The sequence below is a fragment of the Rhincodon typus genome, chromosome 29 (genome assembly GCF_021869965.1).
Source record: "Rhincodon typus isolate 14 chromosome 29, sRhiTyp1.1, whole genome shotgun sequence".
NCBI lineage: Eukaryota > Metazoa > Chordata > Chondrichthyes > Orectolobiformes > Rhincodontidae > Rhincodon > Rhincodon typus.
The window spans coordinates 21739035-21762775 of record NC_063360.1 but is presented as its reverse complement, the minus strand read 5'-3'; the positions used below and the strand labels follow the sequence as shown (position 1 = coordinate 21762775).

The 23741-nt window shown below is 39.4% G+C and overlaps 1 protein-coding gene across 1 annotated transcript in view; it reads right to left on the bottom strand.

The window, feature by feature from the left end:
• ap3d1 (adaptor related protein complex 3 subunit delta 1) overlaps positions 1–19646 on the bottom strand; it is a 63422-nt gene extending 43776 nt beyond the window's left edge. The window contains exon 1 of the mRNA XM_048613919.1: positions 19293–19646. Coding sequence (XP_048469876.1) covers positions 19293–19388 — 96 coding nt within the window. The 5' untranslated portion in view covers positions 19389–19646. The remainder of the gene's footprint in view (positions 1–19292) is intronic.
• Positions 19647–23741: the final 4095 nt, after the last annotated feature.

Sequence of the window (23741 nt, the reverse complement as noted above, 5' to 3'; positions counted from 1 at the left end):
TTACATCACTTAATTAGGTTATATTTAATAAATAATTGAATTATTCAGTGGTACATTTGCAATTTTAGACTTCTCAACACAAGTATCACTGCCAACATACGATACAAACCATATCTGCCACTGATCCACAATGTTAAAAGGGCAAAGCCAGTTTTCCACACCACTTTTCACAACCACAGCCCATTCTCAAACTATTTACAGACAGTTTAGGTGCTTTTGAAATGTAGTCCGTTTAAAAACTAGGAAGCCAAATCAGCACAGGACGAACTAATAACGATCAGATAATCTGCTTGTACAGTGTTATTACAGGATAATTATTAGTCATAGCACCAGGTACAAGTCCTCTGCTCTGCTTCGAGATTGTGCTTTGGAATATTTCTCATCTACTTGGAACGCAGACAGGGTTTCAGGTTACCATTTAAACTGAGAGATGACACATTCAAAAGCACAACACTGTCTTATTGCTGTACTAAAACCAGAGCTTGATTTTACATTCAAGTTCTGCAGGAGGAGTTGAAACCACAACCCTCTGATTCACAAGTAATGGAACCAAAGATAACTTTGAGGATGCTGTGGGAAGCTAGTGAAGAAACTGTGGGGCCCCTAACAGAGATAACTGTATCACGTACAATCACGGTGAGGTGCCAGAGAACTGGAGGGTGGCTAATGCTGTGCCTTTACTTAAGGCAGGCTGTAAGGAGAAGCCTGCTAACTAAAGATAGGTGAGTCTGACATCAGTGGTGGATAAATTGTTGGAGGGGATTCTGAGAGATAGAATCTACACGCATTTGGAGAGGCAAGGACTCATTAGGGATAGTCAACATGGCTTTGGCATGGAAAATCATGTCTGACTAACTTGATTTGAGATTTTTTTGAGGATGTAACCAAAAGATAGATGAGTGTAGACGTTATCTACATGAACTTTAGTAAAGCCTTTGACATGGTCTAATTAGTAAAGTTAGATCATATGGAATTCACAGAGGCCTTGCCAATTGGATACAAAATTGGCTTGCCAGTTGGTGGTGTGGAGGGTTGTTTTTTGGATTGGAAGCCTGTGACCTGCAGGGATTAGTGCCGAGTCCACTTTTTTTATATAAATGATTTGGATAAGAATATAGGAGATATGGTTATTAAAGTTTGCACACGACACCAAAATCAGTGGCATAGTTCACAGTGAAGGAGGTTACCCAAGATTACAAAGAGATTTTGATCAATTGGGCCAATAGGCTGAGGAGTGGCAGATGGAGTTCAATTTGGATAATTGAGAGATATTGTATTATGGTAAAATGAACAAGGGCAGGGTCTATACAATTTATGGTAGGGCCTTTGGTAGTGTTATCGAACAGAGAGAGACCAAGGAGTTCAGGTATACAGTTTTTTGAAAAATACGTCACGGGTAGACTGTGGTTAAGGCGGTGTTTAACACACTTGCCTTCACTGCTCAGCCCACTGAGTATTGGATTTGGCATGTCATGTTGAGGTTGTACAGAACATTGGTATGGTCACTTTTGGAATACTGTGTACAGTTCTGGTCACCATGTTACAGGAAGGATATTATTAAATTGGAGACACAGTGTTCACAAAAGGTTTAATAGGATGTTGCCGGGGCCACAGGGTTTGAGTTATAACGAGGCTGAATAGGCTGGGATTCTTTTCACTGGAGCATAGGAGATTGAGAGGTGACTTTCTGGAGGTTTATAAAATCATGAGGGACATAGGTAATGTGAACAGCAAATGTCTTTTCCCTAGGGTGAAGGTTTTCAAAAATCAGGGAGTGTACTTTTAAGCTGAGACGAGAAAGATTTTAATAAAACACATCTGGCAACTTTTCCACAGAGGGTCGTTTGTATGTTGAATGAACTGCAGAGCAAGTGGGAGATGCAAGTATAGTTATAACATTTAAAAGACATTTGGACAGGTACACTAATCAGGAAGGTTTAGAGGCATATGGGCAGGTTGCATTAGTTTAGTTTGGGAAACTTGGTCAGCGTGGACTGGTTGGACCAAACTGTCTGTTTTTGTGCTGTATGACTCTGAACATATGTGTCAAAAAAAGTGGTTGAAAATTCTATAATGCAATACATTGCATTATGTTTGGTGTAAATATTTAGTGTTTACAAACTGATAAAATTTAGAATATTGTGTTTCAATATTCTAATGTCTAATTATAATGATGAGAATGTAGCGACATCATCCACGTGACACTGAAGATAACACAACCTGCATTATTCAAGACTCTTCAGGGTACCCTTTTGTGGCATGGTGGTAGCATTTCTGCCCCTGGAACAGAAAGCCTGGGTTCATGTCCCACCTGTTCCAGAGCTGTGTTGTAACAACATGTGGACAGGTTGATTAGAAAAATAGGTTAAAATGAAAAAGGCTCTTCACTCTTACTGTCTGCATGTGATTTTTCATTGACTTGCTATGCATAAGTTGTTGTGCAAATGTTATTTCATAGTTGCAACAGTTAACTTGCTATCAGCTGATCCAATTAATCCATGTTTGAAAAGAAGAGTGGGGAAAAGAAGGAAGGGAAATACAAAGAGGTTGGAGAGAGAAGACAAAAAGCAATGTCTCAAAGCCTGCATTGTCTACCAAGTACACTCAAGTACCACGAGCTGGTTTGCGAACAATTTCTAAAGCAATGATCCAGCTAATGGTAATATTGTACAAGACAGATCCTAAAGTGACACGATCTTGATAACAAATCTATAAAACTTATGGTTTTTTTTTTGAAAACCGTGGTGGTCAGTCACTGAACATGTTCACAAGAGGTCGTCAATATACATACCCTTTTTGTGTAATGAACAAAAGTTTAAGTTACAAACCAAAAATTCTAAAATTATTTTACTGCAAATATCAGAAAAAAGCTTCAACTCTCACCCTTAAAAAGCAGCATAACAGACATTCAATCCACAGAAAGAAAAAAAAAGAGTCACCCTGTGTCCTACTTCAACACCAGTTTAGTTGGCTTAACTAATTGATTTCTTCTGGCAAAGTTTGGCACTGAATGCACCATCCATCATTAATGTCTAGTCAGAGACCTTTAAACTGCAATACAGCTCACTGGTTTCTCAACATAGTCTCCTTAAACTCCCCTTCAACAACCTTATCTTTTCAGAGCTTTTCCCACACTGACTTCAAGCCACTCAGCAATTTTCAGTCCAAGCGGCTTTGGGCACTGCTAAGCTAACAATACCTCTGCTGCTCTTGACCTCTTCTTTCTAAAGAAATAAGACTTCACAGGCTGCCGCCTGGTTGCTTCTGGCAGCTCGTCTTTGTGCTACTGAATTCCTGAAGATAGGCAACAGATTTTATTAGGTAAATAGACAGCAGAGTGAATGCAGTGTTTGGTATGCTTGCCTTTATTGTTCAGTGCATTAAGTACAGTTGTGGGTCTACAGGATATTGGTTAGGCCACTTTTGGAATACTGCATTCAGTTCTGGTATCACTGCTATAGGAAGGATATTGTGAAACTTGAAACGGTTCAGGAAAGATTTACAAGGATGTTGCCAAGGTTGGAGTGCATGAGCTATAGGGAGAGGCTATATAGGCCATGGCTATTTTCCCTACAGCGTCAGAGGCCAAGGGTGAGCTTATAGAAAGTTATAAAATCACGAGGGGCATAGATAGAGTGAACATTCAAGGTATTTTCCCCAGGGTGGAGGGAGTCCAAAACTAGAGGGCATTGATTTAAGGGGAGAAAGAGGGAAGATTTTAAAAAAGGGACCCAGGCAACAACTTGTTCCACAGAGGATGGTGTATGGAATGAGGTGCCAGAGGAAAAAGTGGGGGAGGCTGGTACAATTACAACATTTGAAAGGCACCTGGATGGGTATATGAATAGGAGATGTTTAAAGGGATATGGGCCAAATCCTGGCAAGTGGAACTAGAATTAGATATATTTAGGATTTCTGGTTGGCACGGATGAGTCGGACCAAAGGGTCTGTTTCCATGCTGTACAGGTGCTGGACTCTATGACTCTACCAAACTGTTCACTTTAAAGGGTTTAACCACCTCATTACAACACATGTAGATAAAATATTTCCAGACACCTTGTGACCACTCAAATCAAAAATCAATCTCGTTCCCCTTACTTAACACATCATAAAAATAAGAACCAAACTTTAAGCTAGACATTTGGGCAGCATGGTGGTTGGCACTGCTGTCTCACAGCACCAGGGACCTGGATTCAATTCCAGCCTGAAGTGACTGTGTGAGGCTGGCGCACGTTCTCCCCATGTCTGCATGGGTTTCTTCCAGTTTCCTCCAACAGTATTAAGACGTGCAGCTTAGGTGGATTGGCCAGGTCAAATTGACCCGTACTGTGGTAAATTTGGGGTTATGGGTGAGGGCAAAATGCTCTTAGGAGGGTTGGTGCAAACTCAATGGGCGAGTGGCCTCCGACTGCACTGTAGAGAATCTACAATTCAATAGTTCTACTTTCAAATCCTCACCACAAAATATACTGGAAGATTATTCAATTACAAAAAAAAAGTTACAAAATTTCTCATAATCACCGTGCTCAAAAACTTTGCTAAGTTCCTTTTTGAAGGACTATAATTTCTCATCCCCGTACTCATTGTCCTCCATCAAACTGATGAATATTTCTGACAGAATTTTTAATCGAGCTACAAAATTACTAACAAAATAGCACAGCAGGTGCACCGAATACCACGTGGCTACATATGCCACTCACTGTCACGTTAGAGGGCATTAGAAATGAACAGTACATGCTGATCTTGTCACATCAGCATTCCAAGAATGAAAAATGAAAAATGTACTGTTTATTCTGTCAGTCGAAAATTCCCAGTCTCAAGGACACAAAGGCTTGAAAGGTGTGAGTTCAAAATGGATTCCATTCGAAGGCAAATAATAAATGCAGGGCTAGAATGTGACAAGATTGGGATCATCACTGTCCTCCTCTGTACTTTATCCTTCGGTATACAAGGCAACCGAAACTGAACACAGGACTGACTGGAGGATGCTGTTCACATATAATGACATGTACAGTTAAACAAAAGCCACTACCTTTCCATAAAGTTTACACATTTTTAAAAAGGAATAAATCAGTCAACCTGGTTGTTGCCTTGATCTTTTACTTGAATGAGCTTCTCCCAACCTAACTTATTCATTGATTTTTCCAAATGATTAGTTAAAACACGCTCAAATTTCTAACACCAAAAGCATGATACTGCTTTTTCTTAATAGTCATAAGAAACCTATCTGACTGATGAAGCTCATTTCCTTACTTTGCACTAGCAACCTACTGGTTTGGTGTTCAATTCTAAACACATGTATATGTTTGTGCCATGAGCAAGTTTAATAATCAAGGAATTAACAACCACATCTAACTGTAGTGGCAAGATGGACATGGAAAGGATGTTTACTGTTGTAGACAGGTCCAGAACCTGGGACACTGCTTTGAAATTAGGGGTTGTTCTTTTAGATCGGAGTTGATGGGAATTTTCTTTTCTCTTAGGAGGGCTGAAAGACTTTGGAACACATTTCAGAAGCGGATAAAGCAGAGTCAGAGTATTTTTAAAAAGGACGTGGATGGATTTTTGGTAGGCAATCGAATCAAAGCTTATTGTGGATAGTTGGAAACGTAGAATTTGGAACAAAAACTGATCAGCCATGATCTTATTGAATGGCAGAGTAGGTGGCTTCAAGGGCTAAAATGCCTATTTCTGCTCCCAATTTGTATAGTGATATAACGTAAATGAGCAACAGTACTAAGAAAACAGCTTGAGACACATAACTCAAATATTCCCCATTCAGAGCCTCGAGTTTACACACGCCTATTTGAAACCATTTACTTATTGAATGTATAGCAGCCTCCTGGCCAAACAGCAAGGGATGCTGGGTACATTAGCCAAGTAAAACTTCAAATTCACAAAACCCAGGCATAACGCAAACACAGCAGCCACGTGCTAATTGTATTACCATAATGCAAAAGGCAACTGTTATCCTGAACAGTCATATCCCCAACTTATCCATTAAACAAAAAAAGAGGGCCCAGACAGAAAGGCACCAGGTCCTGCTACACAAAGAAACAAACAGGAACAAGTCACCCAAATGATGGGCAATGTTTCAAACTATTAAGGCGCAGTGGCATATTACTCCTGTACTTTAGCTCTCCAGACCAGGTAGCATGGATTTCAATAGTACCATTGAGCTTAAGCACTCCAAGCCAAATATTTGCTTTTCATTAAACTGAAGCAACTCCAGCTGCACATCCATCCTGCAATAGCTGCACCAAGAGCAGCTATTTTCTAATCAAAACATTTGGAGACATTATTGAACAATTCTAGAGGTGGTGAGACTTGAACCCAGGTCTCTTGGCTCAGAGGTAGGGAACACCCACCCTGCTATAAGTTGCAACACCTGAAACTTGATAGAGAAGTACCGAGTGCCAGTTTGAGCCCATCGAATGCAGCAGTTGGACCATCCTTTCCATAACAATTGTTAGATTACCACCATCTGATATTTGGCTATCAGCAAGTTAGAACTTTTAAAATATACAAATCTTAAGTGGAGTAACTTGTATACCTTTCTGTCACGAATAAGAGTTTCATACTATTAAATACACAACAAATGAAGGCAAATCAAGTAAAGCAATTAAACCAAATCTCAACTTAGAAACAGCCTTGGCTCTGACCATTCCATCCAATGATTTAACTTCAAGGAAAAATAAATCTTAAGTAAATTTCAGAAACATGGTCCCCGTGTGCTCCATCATCACAGTGATCCACAGGTTTTACAAGTCCATACATACACTTTGAACAGCTCATCAAGTATATGCTAACAAAAACACCGCTACCAAAATCCTACAAGAACACTGACCCGTTACTGGTTGCTCCTGCTCAAGCCAGTTAAGGAAAATAAAAATTTTATTTCCCCTTCTTGCTTTTTGGATGTTGGAGATATTTATGCTGGTGGATGTTTAAACAGAAAGCCAAATGTCAGCATTAGGCTTCAATTTTACTTAAAATCTCACCAAAGGAATTTGATACGATAGTAACATTAGCATGAGCAAAGACAACAAAAGAGCTCATGTGTCAGCCTCCATGACGTAACCATGACACTTCAAATCTTGAGAAATTCAGAGGCATAGTGTGAACAGCCCATCATGTCGTACCACATGAAAGACAGGTCAGATTTCAGCATTTGCGCTAATTCAAACAATGGCAATATAATTAACCACTCTCAAAATCACCAAATATTTGATAATAAAAGAACATGATTTAATCTATTCAGTGTTACAGAACTTCACACTTTTGTGTGATAGCACGATAAAAAGTGGATGTTGTGTTCGAATTTTTGTTGTTCAGCAGTACAGCTAACTGTTCCTATCTTAAGGCATGCCTGAGATAACACTGTGGAGCTGGAGAAGCACAGCAGGCCAGGCAACATCAGAGGAGCAAGAAAGCTGACGTTTTGGGTCAGGACTCTTCTTCACTTCTGAAATTTAAGCCAACAATTTTACATTTCCAAATGGATCTTCTGATCTAATATTTCAGATAATAAATATTTCTTTGTTTTCTTGTATGCACTAACACTGCTGCTGGGTGTTGACAAGCACAAAATAAACTACCTAAATATAAAGCTTAACAGAGAACTCCAGTCTTCCAACGACTCTCAATACTACCCTTTTTCTTATTTTCGCTTCATATTAAAAAGCTACCTAAGCAAGGAAACTCCATAGTGTGGCTTTCTTCAAGTTCAAGTTCAATTTTTAAAAAGCAGAACAGTGAAAAATTAAACAAGGCAAATTTATCTTGACAATTCTTGAAGTAGGCTATACAAGTAAATTTGATTTGATTTCAGGGCCTTATGTATGTTTGAGTAATTTCTTCAAAGTTACGAGAAGCCAGCCAATTGATTTAGTTTACAATTCCAGCCTATTAAAACCATGCACAGATGTTAAGGGTAAAGAATTCCAACAGGTTTGTATCAATTAAAACAACTTTATTTTGACATTTGAAAACATTTGATTTCCTTTTCTCTAAAATACAGTTCTGAAATATAAATTATTTTCTTCAACATAACGTGAAAATCATAAATTTCCTCTACATCTAATTCAAAACAAAAAGCTTATTCATCTTGACTGATCTTAGTTTCTTTTTCCCCCCTCCAGGAGAAAGGATCCATCTCAGTCCCTTTTAAACAAATCCACTCACTCATACTGAAGTGATTTTGGAGGTTTTTCCACATATTTTCTACTTTAGAAACTAAATGTGCTGATACTGTACAATTTGAAGAAACCAAGGCCAATATAACAGAGCAGCAATGTGCCATAGCATTTAAGGATGCAAGTTCACCCTGAACATTCCCGAATGGTAGGAGTCTAATTTCGAGTATGTCACCATGCAGTCACTTAACAAGGACAATATTCTGTTTTCATATAGAACTCCGAGAATGGATACATGTGCTTTCCAAATGAAGAGGTGATGATGGTGTGGCAGCATTAAATTGCTGCAGTATTAATCCAGAGACCCAGGGAATATTCTGGCAGATGGTGGAATTAAAGTCTAATGACCACCATGAAGCCATTGTTCATCTGAAAAACCCACCTAGTTCACTCATGCCCTTCAGCAAAGCAAACTGCTGAAGCTACTGGACCTATGCCTCGCCACCCACTTCACCTTTAATAGCCAAATATATGAACAGAACAACGGGACACCCATGGGATCACCTATCTCTGGACTAATAGCTGAAGCGATGGTGCAGAGACTTGAAAACATGGCCCTTCCGCTAATGCAACCCAAATGATGGATTCGATGTGTGAATGAAACCTTCGTCATTATTAAACGGACCAAACTGGAGGAGGCAAACAAACTAATAAACACCACCCTCACTCGGATCAGATTCGCCAGGGAAGAAGAAAAGAAAAAACAGCTCCCATTCCTGGGCATCATGATGGAACGCAGGATCAATGGGGAATTCCTAACAAAGGTGCACAGGAAAGCCACACACACTGACCAAGTACTGAATTTCAATAGCAACCACCCTAACACACAAATGAAGTTGCACGAGAACATTATTTAAATGGGCAACAACACACTGCAGCAGCACAGAACTACCCCAAAAAGAGTATCTCTTCCAAGTATTCAACGACAAAGGATACCCGAAAAACTGGCTCAGAAGATGCCTATCACACGAACGACACCAGGAAATTACTACATGCCCTGACACACTCATCATGCTATCCTACATCAAGAACACATCTGAACTGACCACAAAACTCATATGACCACTGGGCATCAGAGTAGCATACAAACCCATATCAACCCTATGCCGACTGTTCACCGGAACCAAAGACCAAGTACCCGCTATGGACAGGACCAATGTCATATACAAGATTCCCTGCAGAGACTGCGACAAACAGTACATTGGACAAACAGGAAGGAAATTAACCACAAGGGTACACGAACATCAAGTAGCAACACAAAGACTCAACCAATACTCACTCATTTCCATCCACATGGATAAGGAAAACCATCAGTTCAATTGGGACACCACCAGGATCTTGATCGAGACGAAGCAGAGACAAGGGAATTCCAGGAAGCCTGGTTCTCCATTAAGGAAGCCATCAGTAAACACTATCTAGACCCCATATACACTCCATTGTGAAAGAAAAAACTGAAAGTGAGGTAACCCAGCTCAACGGACACCAGAGTAAATAACAGGTGGGAAAACACAACAGCGCTTCATCTGAGGCTGCACGGATGATGTTACCCAGCAGGGTAATGAAACTTCTGCAGAACAACGAACCAGCTCAGGGAGCCAACCAACCACAACATCCACAACCCGAGCTGCAAATCTACTCTAAAACCTTAGAAATTGCTGTCCTTACCTGGTCTGACCTACATGTGACTCCAGAACCACAGCGATGTAGTTGACTCTTAATTGCCCTCTGGGTAATAAGAGACAGGCAGTAAATGCTGGCTGAGCCAGCAATATGAACATTCCATGACAATTAAAAAAAAAGCTAAAAAAACAAAATTTAAAAAGGTGCCGAGGAAAGACAAAAATTTGTTTCACCTGTCAACATTTAAAATGAATTCATTAGCCCATTACCTGAAAAAGAAAAATTCAAGATGACTATTCATTTAAAAACAAACAACCAACTATTGCCAAGCTCGAGACAAAGAAAAACTGCACTACCAACAAGAAAGAATCTAATTTCCTCCTATGGAGGTCATTAGATTTTCTCCAAACATATTATTCTGATACTTATCTTTCTTTCAAAGTTTCAGGACAAAAAATAATTTCCTTAGTCAATGTAGTTTTTACGATTGTTTCTAATATTGATTTACTTTTAAGATCTGGCAAATTTTCAAAGGCAGAAAAATTAAAAAAAAAGTCAGAAGTTGTTGCCTTGAAACACATGTACAAGGCTCTCAAATATACCTGCTTCTCAAGTCAAACTTCGATCAAACAAAATTACTGACTACACTGAGATAGTAAGAACTGCTGATGCTTCCCTTCCCCCTCCCCCATTTCTGAAGAAGGGTCCTGACCCAAAACGTCAACTTTCCTGCTCCTCTGATGCTGCCTGGCTTGCTGTGCTCCTCCAGCTCCACACTACAAGGTTACAGGTTTTCACATTTTCTATCAAGAATCCTGCTGCACTCTAAAATCCTGAATGGGCCATTACCCACCACTGATATACCACACTTTGTTCAACACCATTTAGTAAAATCACAGGAGATCTTAGGCAAGATTTTGCATCCAAATCTTTGTCAAGTTCAAACTGCAATTTAACATTAGTCTTAAATTTCACAGATTTCTTAAGCATGTTGTCAACCGGACAACAAGGCTGACTCATTTGTGAAGCCCATTGAGATTGCTTTCTATCTCCTTTTAACCACAAAGTAACCTCTAATCTCTATCATTTTAAATGGGCTCCCAATAAATTTACGCTCTTTGGAGGGTATTCCAATTTCTATATTTTGCTGCCAGTTTTAGTGACTGGATTAACACAGCAGAAAAAAGGATTCTTTGCGAAAACATTTCTGAAACAAGTTAATAAAATGGATTTTACTAAGATGTTTGAAAATTTAAAATAAAAACTGTAACCCTGATTGTTTGGGCAATTACTCAGTAACCGAAGAAAATCTCCTTCACTATTTGCTCAAAATGGATTTCAGCACATTAAAATACCATTCCAACCAAACAACAGAGGGGAAGTCCATGACAACAGCAGCACCCATCCTGAATTATCTGAGTAAATTTAAAAATCAATATTTATATTGCAATTATCTATAGAAAAAAGCAATCCAAGATTTTTAAGTGGGGTCATAAAATAAAACCATTGCCAGGCCAAAAGGCATAATAAAAAGCAAGTCTGAAGGCTTAGCTGAAGTAGGTATCAAGGAACAACAACAAAAATTGCTGAATAAATCTCCACAATCCTGGCAGCATCTATGGAGAGAAAGCAGAGTTTATGTTTCAGGTTCGGTGGCCTGAAGAAGGGTCACTGGACCTGAAACATCAACTCTGCTCTCTCCACAGATACTGCCAGACTTGGCGCAGTTTTTTCCAGCGATTGGTTTTTGTTTCTGATTTACAGCATACGCAGTTTTCTGTTTTAAGTTTCCAGGAAGGAGGTGGCAGAAGTGTTGAATCTCAGAATTCCAGGCATCTGATAGGTTGTTAATAAAGGCACAGCGGAGGTAGAGGCAACGTGGGTGAGAAATTTTAAAATTTCAACTTTCAGGAGATTGGAAACCAACAATGAAGCTCCGTGAAGCTCCAGGATAAGGTATACAGCTTTACAGGTTTGGAACAGCTGGATGTGGAAGGTGACAAAAAGTTTCAGCATATATTTTCTCCATCTGTGAGTGAGAGAGAGAGAGATGTGTGCTGATGTGAAAGGAGATGTGTATTAGATCAGGTCTTAGTTCTTTCAGTGGTTTTGATGATCTGACCACTTCTTCCCCAGCCTCAAAGAAACAAGAGATGTATAAACAGCCACAAATTTAAAAGGAATTCAGTTCTGAGAAATCAGGACATGCCTACTTCCTCATTAAATAATCTGATCAAACCATTTCCTCTTAGTTAGTATTTAAATGAGATGTCAAAGGTAAAATTTCTTTATTTAACTATTTTTTACTAGACACTGAACTCTATTGAATTCTAAGTTGCAGCTAGTTGATAATGTTCTCAAAACTAATTTCAATATTCATTCTTTTAAAAATGTGGACTGTATTCATATTGAGTTATAGCATATATTCAAGAATTATCCTTCACCAAACTAAAACAGACAACTTCAGAAACTCCCTTTATCATGGGAAACAAGTAAAACCTATCATGGTGATGTCTATCAGAATAAATACACGGTGAAAAATTATCAGTCTTGTTTGTTTTACTATCATAATTCTGTCCCACGCAATAACTGATTTGTTAACATCACTTAAATATACTCTCACAATGCACAAATAGGCCCACACACTGATAGACCAGGAAGCTCATGTCAAGTTTGTTAATGGATACTCCAATATGTCCAGTCATTACATTAGGTTTTACTATGACAATGCACAATAGTAACTTGTTATTTTTGGCTCATATTATCTAACAAACATTTGGTTCCAGTGTACTTAATTTTTTTCCCTCGATCCAAGAAATTAGCATTGCAACAGAAGGACCTTATGCTTGCAATGTAATTATGAGAAGTTTTTTTTAAAACTATCAGTATTCAACAGGTCACCTGTGAGGGATTATTCTTGTACAGCATCAGCAAGTAATACTAAAATACCTTCATTAGAACTACAAATTAGGAGTGGTTAAGTTCAATCAAGTTCCACTAACTACATTTTAAGGGAAATCTACTCAGTGAGCTGAATGCCACTAGAAATATAGTTGAATTACTTCTGCATAGGTAGACTGCTCAAGTAACATTTAATGTAAAAACATTAACGATGCTGCAATTAATTTCTGAATATTGAGTTGTGGAAATGAACCAGAGTTCATCATTGTGAATGCTGAACCACTGGACATAGTGACTTTTTTTGAGCTACAATTATCAAAATATCAGGAAAGCTCAGTCAAACTGTGCCCCTGTAATATTGAGTGATAGCTCCACAGCCAGAAGCTACCCAATCGAGGTAGAAGAATGAGACATTTTTCTTTATCCATCAGTTCAAATTTCCAATGCATGTGCACATTTTTAAGAGACTTCATAATCTAAATCAGATGTATGACATTCCTCTCACTCTCAAGCAAAACATCTTGTGTACTCTGTAGTCCAAATATTCATTTCCCCAGTCTTAGTTATTTGCCCTGCAGGAGTTTGGTGTTACCTTTACTATGCTCTTATTGCATACTGAAGTTCAAAAATGCAACCGACATTCCAACAGCTTTGTTGAAAACTATCTTGGGGCCACCACTAGTTAAAAAAAATTCCAAATACGTTGTTTGAAAAGAAATTGGAAACTTAAAGTATAAAATGCATCATATTTAAGTTTAATTTCACCGAAGATGAAAACTGCACATATCCTTAATCCCACAACTAAAGTTTTCAACAGGAGATATTAAAACCGATTGCTCAACTGGAAGACAACTGCTGTCATTGATCAGTTGAACCAAATAGCCCAACCAACGTCAAAACTTCAATATAAATCTGAGTAGATTTCATGTTTGAATAACAGCAACACAAGATGCAGCTGAGAATTCATAACAATTTGCAATAACTTTTTCACAATCTTAAGTGGAAGGACATCAATGCTACAAATGTTTAGAAATAAACACATGACATTAAAAATTTGTCCACTCCCCTTACTAGTTTGTCTTTACTTGACATGTTTTAGTCCTAAACAAACAGGTCCAGTAATGTTCATCAGATTTTCAATTTCAAAACTAGGTTGCAGGAACAAGGCAATGGCATGCAACATCAAGGCTGAGAAAAATAGACCATGAAAGTGATGAGGCACAACACTAATCTTTGCTTTGATAGGGCAAGTTAAGGTAGTGTGCTAAACTGTCAAAATATTCAAGCAGATTAAGCAGTTTCTACCAGCAAAAAAAAAACATTTAAACAAAAATTCAAAACATGACAAAGCAATGCTGTTCCTCTGTTATTCTGTAAAGACCCAATATCCCAAGTTTGCAGGCAAGTTTCAATTCTCAAAGGAAGATTAAGTATTTTTCATCAATCCCAACCTGTTATGGCACATTAAGAAAAATATGCACAAATTCAGATATTAATATCACTGTCAATCAATATCTGTAAAAAGCACTTGCTATTTTTATGCTGTCAGAAGAATGAGTCATCTCAATGAAATTCACTTCTGGAATTTAGCATATCTGGTTAGACATGCTTTCCTAAAAGCTTCTGATCACATATACATTAACAAACTTCCAATTAATTGTGCACCAGGCAAAAATGCTTTTTGTTTCTGATCAGTGCCACAAAGTTAATGAATTATTTCCCCTACATAAAAATAGGATCTTTTCACCTCCACATAGATATTTGTAGAAAAGTCAATCTTCTCCATTTCTTCAAGTGCTTTTATCTCTTGATATAAATCTAAGTGTCTTTCCTTCAGGCTTGCAATTTAAATTAAAAATGAACAACACCAAAGAACATTCCATCATGTCTATTCACTGATTTGATTTGAATCTAAGACTTGTTCAGATACTTTGAATGCAATATTTCCCACCAGAGGAAAACAGTGCCGTATTTATAAATATAATGCATTCAAATCGCTACATGTTGCCCCTTAGCAATAAATATGAACAATGTCTACACGGTTAAGTATAACTTGAAAATAAAAGCAAGAATGAACAATTGCTATGATTAATTCCTATTCTGAACAGCATCAATATTTTGATGTCTATGCCAATAAAACATGCCATAACTACAAAAAAATACATGTTTCTAAGTAATATGCCAAAGTTAAATTATTTATTTCACAAACTGACAGTGACATGCTCAAAGTGCTGAACTGCAAAGCAAACTGACCACCATTTCTTAGACTTATACTTCCCCAATTGAGGGCAAATGAGCCCTAGAAAGATGCTTCGCAAAAGTCAGTCATTCTGGAGCAAGACACAAACGTAAACTGGTTTGGAGTTACATTGCAAAATCATAAATGGCCATCAGCACAAAAAAAAACAGTCCCTGCAATCCTTGTCAACTGTCATAAACGTGCATATTATTCTTGTTTTTGGGATTTAGATTTAAAATTAAGGCAAATGTATTTTTGGCCATTGTGAACGTTTTGCTTTCAAAGGTAAGAAAGTTATGTAGACAGTGACCAAAATACATCATTTCTATGACTGCAGTCAAATGCCTGGTTTATTCCTTCCAAACGTTAATTGATTTACACATGTTTATGTGGCTGGGTCTATGACAGATAGAATAAATGTATTAAGGCAACTAAATGCTGAATCGTTATTAGTTCTGACTTCCGAAAGGTTCAAAGGCTCAGTTCACATGAACCCAGGGCTCATTTAGAAAATAAATTCTCTTAGCAGGAGAACTTAATTGTTCTGTTTAATTTCGTTCAGCTGAACCAATCACCACAGAAGTGGTTTCCAGACAGACATTTAGGCCATTGGAATTGAGCAAGGTTCAAACCAGCACACTCAGAAAGGAATCTTTAAAAAAATATATTTCAGCAGTCCAGTTAAGTTCATTTTAACATTTGTGTTAAGACTTTTCTTATCTTATTCTTTGTGTGTAATAAACACACTGTTGCTCAAGACCACCAGCAGCCTTGTGTGAATACGCTTCAGTGACAAGAAGGTAAAAGGTACATTTGCCACAGTCTCACCTGAAGTAGGGCTGTTCTCTCATTCCAGAGACAACTGCTGATGGTTTAACCTGGGGGTCACCACACCATGGGCAAGGGGAGAAGTTGAGGAGCAGAGTCTTTCATGATAACCTCAGCCAGAGTCAGAATTGAACCCTCCCTGTTGGCATTCTTTTGCACTGTAATCCAGCTGTCCAGTCAACCGAGCTCCTGGTGACTAACAACCATGCTCACCAACTGCAGCAATAACCGTATGATCTATCAAACCAGGCTTCATTCTAGGATCTGACTTCAGTAGTATCACCATCAGCTGGGATCATAATACGAAACCAAAGACTTCTTACATAAAAAAGGTACAGATTAACGGCTCAAATTACGAACAATATGGAAATTCAGCACACAAGGACATAGGATTTGCCTTAGTAACTGAAACTTGAATTCTGAATTTATCAAATCACCACACTTATGAAAATGTTTCCTGGTTTAGGCATAAGAACAATACATCATTTTAAAAAGGCAACCATTTCTTTGTCTTCCATGTCAAAACTGCAAATCACAAGGTAGGAACAGATCTTTTTAAGCAGAATTCCTACCAAACCTCAATCATGAAGAACTCCAGCTCCCAAGGTTGCTTTCATGACTATTCCAAAAAAATCAAAAAGAAAGATTTTGTAACAACAGAAGTTCTCCAACCTCAGCTTTGAAGTTCACCATTCAACATTTAGATATCTTTCAAGTGGGACAGATTCAGATCACTCAGTAACCTGCAATGCAGATTTTTAAAACAGAAATGACCAGTTTAATCATTTCCATGAAACACTGATGGCCTGCTCTTAAATTACAGTGGAAGGTTGCTGCAGTTGGTGTGCAGCACAGAGGCCACAAAGCCAGCTATTGGAAAGGATTATACAACTTAGATTTAAAATGCATTTGGTGATTTGACTCACCAATCTGCCATTAGCACTTTTGCATCAATAGAGTTGAAGCAAAACTGCAGCCCTAGAATGTCAAGAAACAAGACTTGGGGACTACATTCAGTCACGTAAAGTGAATTTAAACAATTTGCAATATCACCGATGTCAGATAATGCAATCACACACTCCCTACTTAAGAGTAGAATAATGTTAGCTAGCAGTATGCAGAATGAAAAGAAGCGTGCAACCACACAACTTCACCAGAGCAGTTTGACAGAATTGAAGTTTGTGTTTTGCTATATTACTAAAATAAATTCCATGGATATTTCCTTTCTCTACTATTTGTAATTTCTTCTGGTGCATAGAGCCTATGGGTGGATGGAACTTCAGGAACCTGCATAAAGTTGAAATACATGTCCCAATACTTGCAGCATATCTTAATCAAATGAAGCAAACATGCTAAATATTATAATTTAAAAGCTTAATTTGAAGTAAGGGAATCAGGACACTGAGGTTCAAAAACTGCAGTTGGAAATACCTACTGCAGATGATTTCACAGTTTTTGGGATTGTGCAGTTGCTGAAAATAATACAACTGCTCAAAATGTAAAGCAATTTTATCACGTTATAGCTGAAGTTTACATGTCAAATTACTTTTGACAATATTAATTTGGCCGTCTTCACTCTCCTAACAAAATGAATTTACCCTGACCTACACAATCTGTGCTTTACTGTTCCCAAATAATTCTTCTGCTTAAGAATTAACAAATCAGTAGTTCCAAAAAACCCAACTGCATTCCGTCTCTCTTCCAATCCCCAACAAATCATATCACTTTGGCAGGCATAAAGCTTTTTTCACAACCTGATTACATTCACAAATCTCCAACTCCCACATTGAAACATTCATACTGCTGCAAGGAAATGTAACCTCTGATGATTGTACCCTTAAAAAATTTAAAAAAGAACTTTTCTTCAAATCTACAAAGTTTGCACTGTTGCACCTTTCACAACTACTCAAAGAATGATACAGTGAATGAAGTATTTTTGAAGTGTTGCAAATGCAGAACCAATTTGCACAAATCAAGCTCTCACAGCCAATGTGTCAGTGACCAGATGTTTTTGAGATGTTGATCAAGGGGTAAACATTCACTTGGACACCAGAATTTACTCCCAGACCTTCAGTGAATTGGTGCCAAAATGTTTCTGTCCATTCAAGCAGTCAGACGGCCTTTCATGTGCATGATGCCATATCTAACAATGTCCTTCAGAACAGTATTGCAGTGCCATCCTCGATTTTTAGGTGCTCCAATACTGGACTGGGGTTGGTCCGGCAAGCCTGTCTCATCCCAACACAATGCTTGTCATTAACCATATCCTACCCCCTCCCCCTCAAGTCACACATTCACCTACAAAAGATGAAAGGAAACTTTGAGGAATTGGTTCTTTAAATCTGTGATCTAACTAGTATTTCTTAATCAATAGCAAGGGTTTAAAATTTTCAACATTATGAATTTAACAATAGGTGTGAACTAATCAAAATCTGATGAAATCTGTATACGTTTGTCAAGAGGCACAAAACTTCATTCATTTTTCTTTCACTATTTTAAAACAAAACATCTGATCCTAGTACACAGGACAAATTCTGTCATCGTAGGGGAGCACAATATTGGTTGCACTCAACCTAGTTAATTCAACTTGGAGTAAAGCTATTCCTGTTAGTGGAAAGCTTGCTCTTCTAACTATGTTCAAAACATCTGTTTTGAAAAGCATTGTCGTCATCTCTAGTATCAAAAGCAGGTAATTAGGTTAATTTAGTTGTTAGCTAAAAAGGAACACAAAAAAAGGTACAGTACCAAAATTATCAAACAAGGATTATACCACAGGTTTACCAGGACATGACCGAAGGTTTTACGACTCTATGTTGGAGTGAATGACCACCACTTTTATACATTAAACAACCGTGTCAAAACAAAATGAAATGCCATATTGAGAAATTCAAGACAACAATGCATCAGGACTTCAAAATGTGCACATTTTCCATTTATGTAAGCAAAGCATTAACAAACGTAAAACATATTCGTGCACCATTAGGTGAGCAATAAGGTGTGAGTCAAGTCAGAAGCTTGGACACACATGTCCCTCGGTGATCAGGTTACCAAACGCCAGCGTCAGCAAAACTATCAGCTGGACCAAAACACAGTTGGACCCTCAACTGTCAATTTCATGAAAATTAAGTGTTACTTTTGGAGGGGAAATAGAAAGGGGGACGTTTGGCAAGGGAAACAAAATTATTTTGGATGTTTTCTTTAACACAGATTTATATTTTCGCAAGGAAATTAAACGCCAGACAAAAATAGGTTAGAAGAAAAAAAGGAGACGCCGATTCTTGGGAGTTCCTGTCAACAGCAGCAGCTCGTCCCACAGCCCAGCTTCCAGACTGAAATGAACTATCCCGAGGCCGGTCCGAAACGAGGAAGGGAAAGATTGGCTTGTCCCGTTGTTGTCAATGCTAGGCCTCGGGTACATTCGTTTGTAGTTACTTTTCCCGTGTTTCTTAACCCTCCTCATTCCCGTGTGCGAGGGATGTGACGGTGGCTGCAAAATAGCTCCAACTCACCTCGTCTTCCTTGTGGTTCCGGATGCCACGTACCAGGTCCTGCAAATTCTTGTCAAACATTCGGTCAATGCTACCTTTCACGATTTTCAGAGCCATGTTCCTTCGGGTCGGCTTTCTCCGGGATCTTCTTGAGCACTGCACAAACCCTTCTCCCTTTCACCGACCACCGATGTTGGGACACATGCCAGTTTTTCCTCTCCTGAATCTACACAACCGTGGAAAGAGGATGTAAAGAGTGAATCAGCGGAGCCACAGCAATGAATTATATTGCCTCCGCACTGTTCCCCCTTACAGGTTACAAATAGCAACAGAAAATGGCCGCGGCTGGGCTAGCGTCAGGTGACCAACTGCGGGACTGGAAAGGGGGAGGAGAAAGGAAGGAACGCGGCGGGGACTGGGGGTGGAGCCTAGAAATCAGGGGGCGGGGCCTGGAGAGAGGTGGGGTCCTGACTTGGAGGGGGTGGGGCCTGTGCAGTTCACTGGACGGATTCTCAGCGTCCTTCAGTCGCGGGCAGGGGGCGAGGCCTTTGGCAGGAGAAGGCGGGACGGATGGTGGATGTGGTCTGGCCTGCCGTGGGCGGGGATTTAGTCGGGAGAGGGCGTGGCCTAGGGACGGGCGCCCATGACGGGGCGCAGACGGAAACAGGGCGGGCCTTTGCAGTGGGCGGGGCCAGTGTTGAACGGTGTTGGACGTATAATGAAACGTGACGGGAAGGATGGGGCGGGGCTGGGCGCGGAAGGTGGGGCCTGGAGTGGGCGGTAGCCGCATCCGTGGGTGGGCACTGCGACTGGAGTGGGCGGGGCGTTGATAGGGGTGGAAGCTTGAGGCGGTGGACTGTGGGCCAGCATTGACAGGGCTGGGCGATGTTGCTCAATCTTCTTCACAATTATTGATATCTCCACTCAGAATCTTCGTTTCCCAAGCTTGCTTTCTTGCATATGAAAGTTTATAGTCTCACCGTTGTTTTCTGGTTTCCTTTGTCAGCATGATTTTGTGGTGTTCAGTTGGGCCATGCGTATTGAACTGAGTCAGCTGAGTATGAAGATACGAATTGGGAACAGATGTAGGCCACTCGCTCCTCAAGCCTGCTCTGCGATTCAATTAGATCATAAGTGATCTGATTACTCCACATTTCCACCTGACCCAATAATCTTTCACCCATTTGGTCGTCAAGTATCTCATCTGCATCAACCCTAAAACATTCAAAGACCACCTGACCCAATAATCTTTCACCCATTTGGTCGTCAAGTATCTCATCTGCATCAACCCTAAAACATTCAAAGACTCTGATTTTCAGATTTCTGATTTTCAGTCCAGTTTACATAGAAACATGGAAAATAGGAACAGAATGCCGTTCAGCCTTTGGAGCTTGCTCTGCCATTCAGTATGATCATGGCTGTCCCTGTTTTCTCTCCATTTGCTTTGATCCTTTTGGTCCTAAGAGGAAGTATATATAATATGTATAACTTTCTTGAAAGTGTTCAATGTTTCGGTTTCAGCAGTTTCCTTTGGCAGAGAATTCCACAAGCTCATTACCCTCTGGGTGAAGAAATTTCTTCACATCTCAATCCTGAGAGGCCAACCCTTTATTCTTAGACTGAGACCGCTAGTTCTGGACTCTACGGTCGTCAAGAACATCCTTCCTGCACCCTAATTCTGTTAGAATTTCATAGGTTTTTATGAGATCCCCCCCCCATCATACTTCTAAACTCTCACGAATATAGTCCTAACTGATCTCGTCTCTCACTGTACGTCAATCCCTCTATCCCAGGAATCAGTCTGGTAAACATTTCTTGCATTGACTCAACAGACACAATATCCTTCCTTGGGTAAGAAAACCTTACTGAGCTGCACACACGGTCCTGGTGTTGTCTTATAAATCTATTGTACAGTTGCAGCAGAACACTCCTGTTCCTGTTTTTGAACCCCCTCACTATTTTGTGATAGCAATGACGATGGAAAAGTGCCGCTGTTATTCCTTTTGAAATAAATAATCTCTTGCAATTGTGCACATGTGGAGACAGATGTAGAAGTTGCTGCCACTGATTCTAATTGTTTCACTAGGGCATACTGTTGAACTTCCTCAAACTGTGATCAACTTGAAATCACCAAACAGACAAAGAACTTTGTCTTTTATGTTGTAATATTGCTGTTAACCACCACCAGCCCTGACCCAAAGTCAGCAACTTGTTAATGAGGTGTGACTGTTTTTTTAATGTTGTACTACTGCTGAATAGTCTCTTTGGCTGTTGAAAACTAATTTCATATTTGTCTAAAATATTTTTTTCCATTCCATTTTAAGTTCAAAGTTTCCATTGTGATTTAAGCTTCAAATGTGTGTGACTTAAACATCTGTTTCACTGTAAGGCGAAGAATGGTCAGTGCAAAAATTTCCTGGTTTGCAGCCTGAAGACTATTTTAGTGTGATTCGTTGGTTAACGTCTTGTTGCTTAACACTGAGAGATCCCTTTGACAAGGAGTCAAATTGAAACTGAAGTCAGTAATAGCAAAATCCACAATACAGAAATTGCTCAATCTCGGAGGGTGTCTTTCTTCGAGCTTAGTGATAAGTGCCAATAGCTCTTTGAAGATCTGACTCACCACAGTAAATTTAGTGCTGCACATTGGGAAAGAATTTCTCCAGTGCCTATGTACCTCAACTCATTTGTTGTAATTGTAGGAAATATATCCATTCAAATATATGCTGATTGTAAATGCAGACGGAAACCACTCATCAAATGTGTGGCTGGATTTAATGGAGAAGATGGGGTTCTTGGTCTCTGGTTGGACAGCTGACGAAAGCTCTATGTCACAGGCACTTGACAGAGCGGTGGAGGGCCTTCTGCCAAGATCAAGGAAGTTCTACCCACTAAGAACCACCAGCCAGTCAGAGGTTAGCAGCCCTTCTACAGCAAGTAGTGCCACTGGGGAGGGGATGGCTGCTGCCAGTACACCACCAGATAAGATCCAGCATTGCTGATGGACCGGGGCACAGGTGAAGGATAGTAGGAGGCTATTCATGGGATGTGGAGTTTTAGTAAAAGGGCTTTGGGGGTCAACAGAAGAATGAGAAAGTTGCTGTTAGCAGGCCAACTCCCTTCTCAATGTGGATTCCTTAATCAGGCTATAAATACCTTTGAGAAAGGGAGCCCTTCACACTCTTGGAGGTGGCAAATAACCCCTCCAGAGTTCCATGTATGCTGTGCCTCCTGCCATCACTAGGGTAACACAAGCAGTAGTGGGATATGACCTAAAGTGGTTATTGTTATGAAGGCACTTTATATTTCTCAGTGGGAAGAAAAGTAGATCTATTTAAAGTTATATGGATTAGTTATTTTAAAAAAAACGTCTCTGGAAGGCCATCAGGCATTGAAAGCTTTTTGACAAGGCTTTGTTGGAATCATGAATCTTGTGAAAACCATTTCTATTGGTATAGACCACAAGTGTGCGGTAAATTCCACCAATGAACTAAAGTTGATTCAATGCCGCGATCCAATTAAGGGGGGTTATTGCTGGTTAAAATTCAGGTTGATGGCCCAATTTGCATCCTTAATATTTAGGCCCTATCTTACCAAACTCACCTAAAAAGCTGGATGTCAGGAAACCTCAACATCGAAACCAGATCGGGTACCTGGCATATTCTGCTCACCATTTACTCCAGGCAACTTCCACATTGCCCACAACCAAACCACTGTCCAAGGTATGCTCCAGAGTATGTCTGAGAAGTCTCTGACATCAAGCAATCTCAACATTTAAGTAGAACAGGGTCAAGTCCAAGCAAGATAAGCAAATACATCACAAAGCCAGTGAGTTCACACAGAATGATTTGCTATATAACATTTGCAATCTGATCTGCAAATGGAGATTGCTTTAGCATTACATATGAGACACACATTAACCTAAATGGAAAAAAATTCAGACTCCTTACTAAGCACATATCCATTGAAGTAACGGAGAATCCATCGTCATCACTGAACATCATTGCCACATGCTAGATTGTGACTTTACATTATGTGTCTTGCAATATTGTGCAGGAATTGTACAGAAAAAGAAAAGTGACATGAATTCTTTGTCTTCGGGTGGCAGATAATAATTACTCTGTCACATTTTAGAACTGAAACTATAAACAATGAAGCAGCTTCCTTAATGGTTAAGCAGCAGCATGAAAACAGCCCAATAATTTTCACATGATTAAAGAATTTGTAATATATTCTGTTTAACACAATTCATACATAAACACAGACTTTTCTTCGTCCACCTTGATAGAGTTTAAAAGGTTTAGAAAGTCTGCTTCGGACATACATCTCATGCCTGTTGAGGTCCAAAGCTAGGACAAGGACTTTAGAAGATTCCCTTCCGTAATTACACAAAGCTTTGAAAATTAAAGTAATGGTTTGTTGACCTCAATCTAGATACTCAGCTTGAACCTAATTGCATGTCTTAACTAA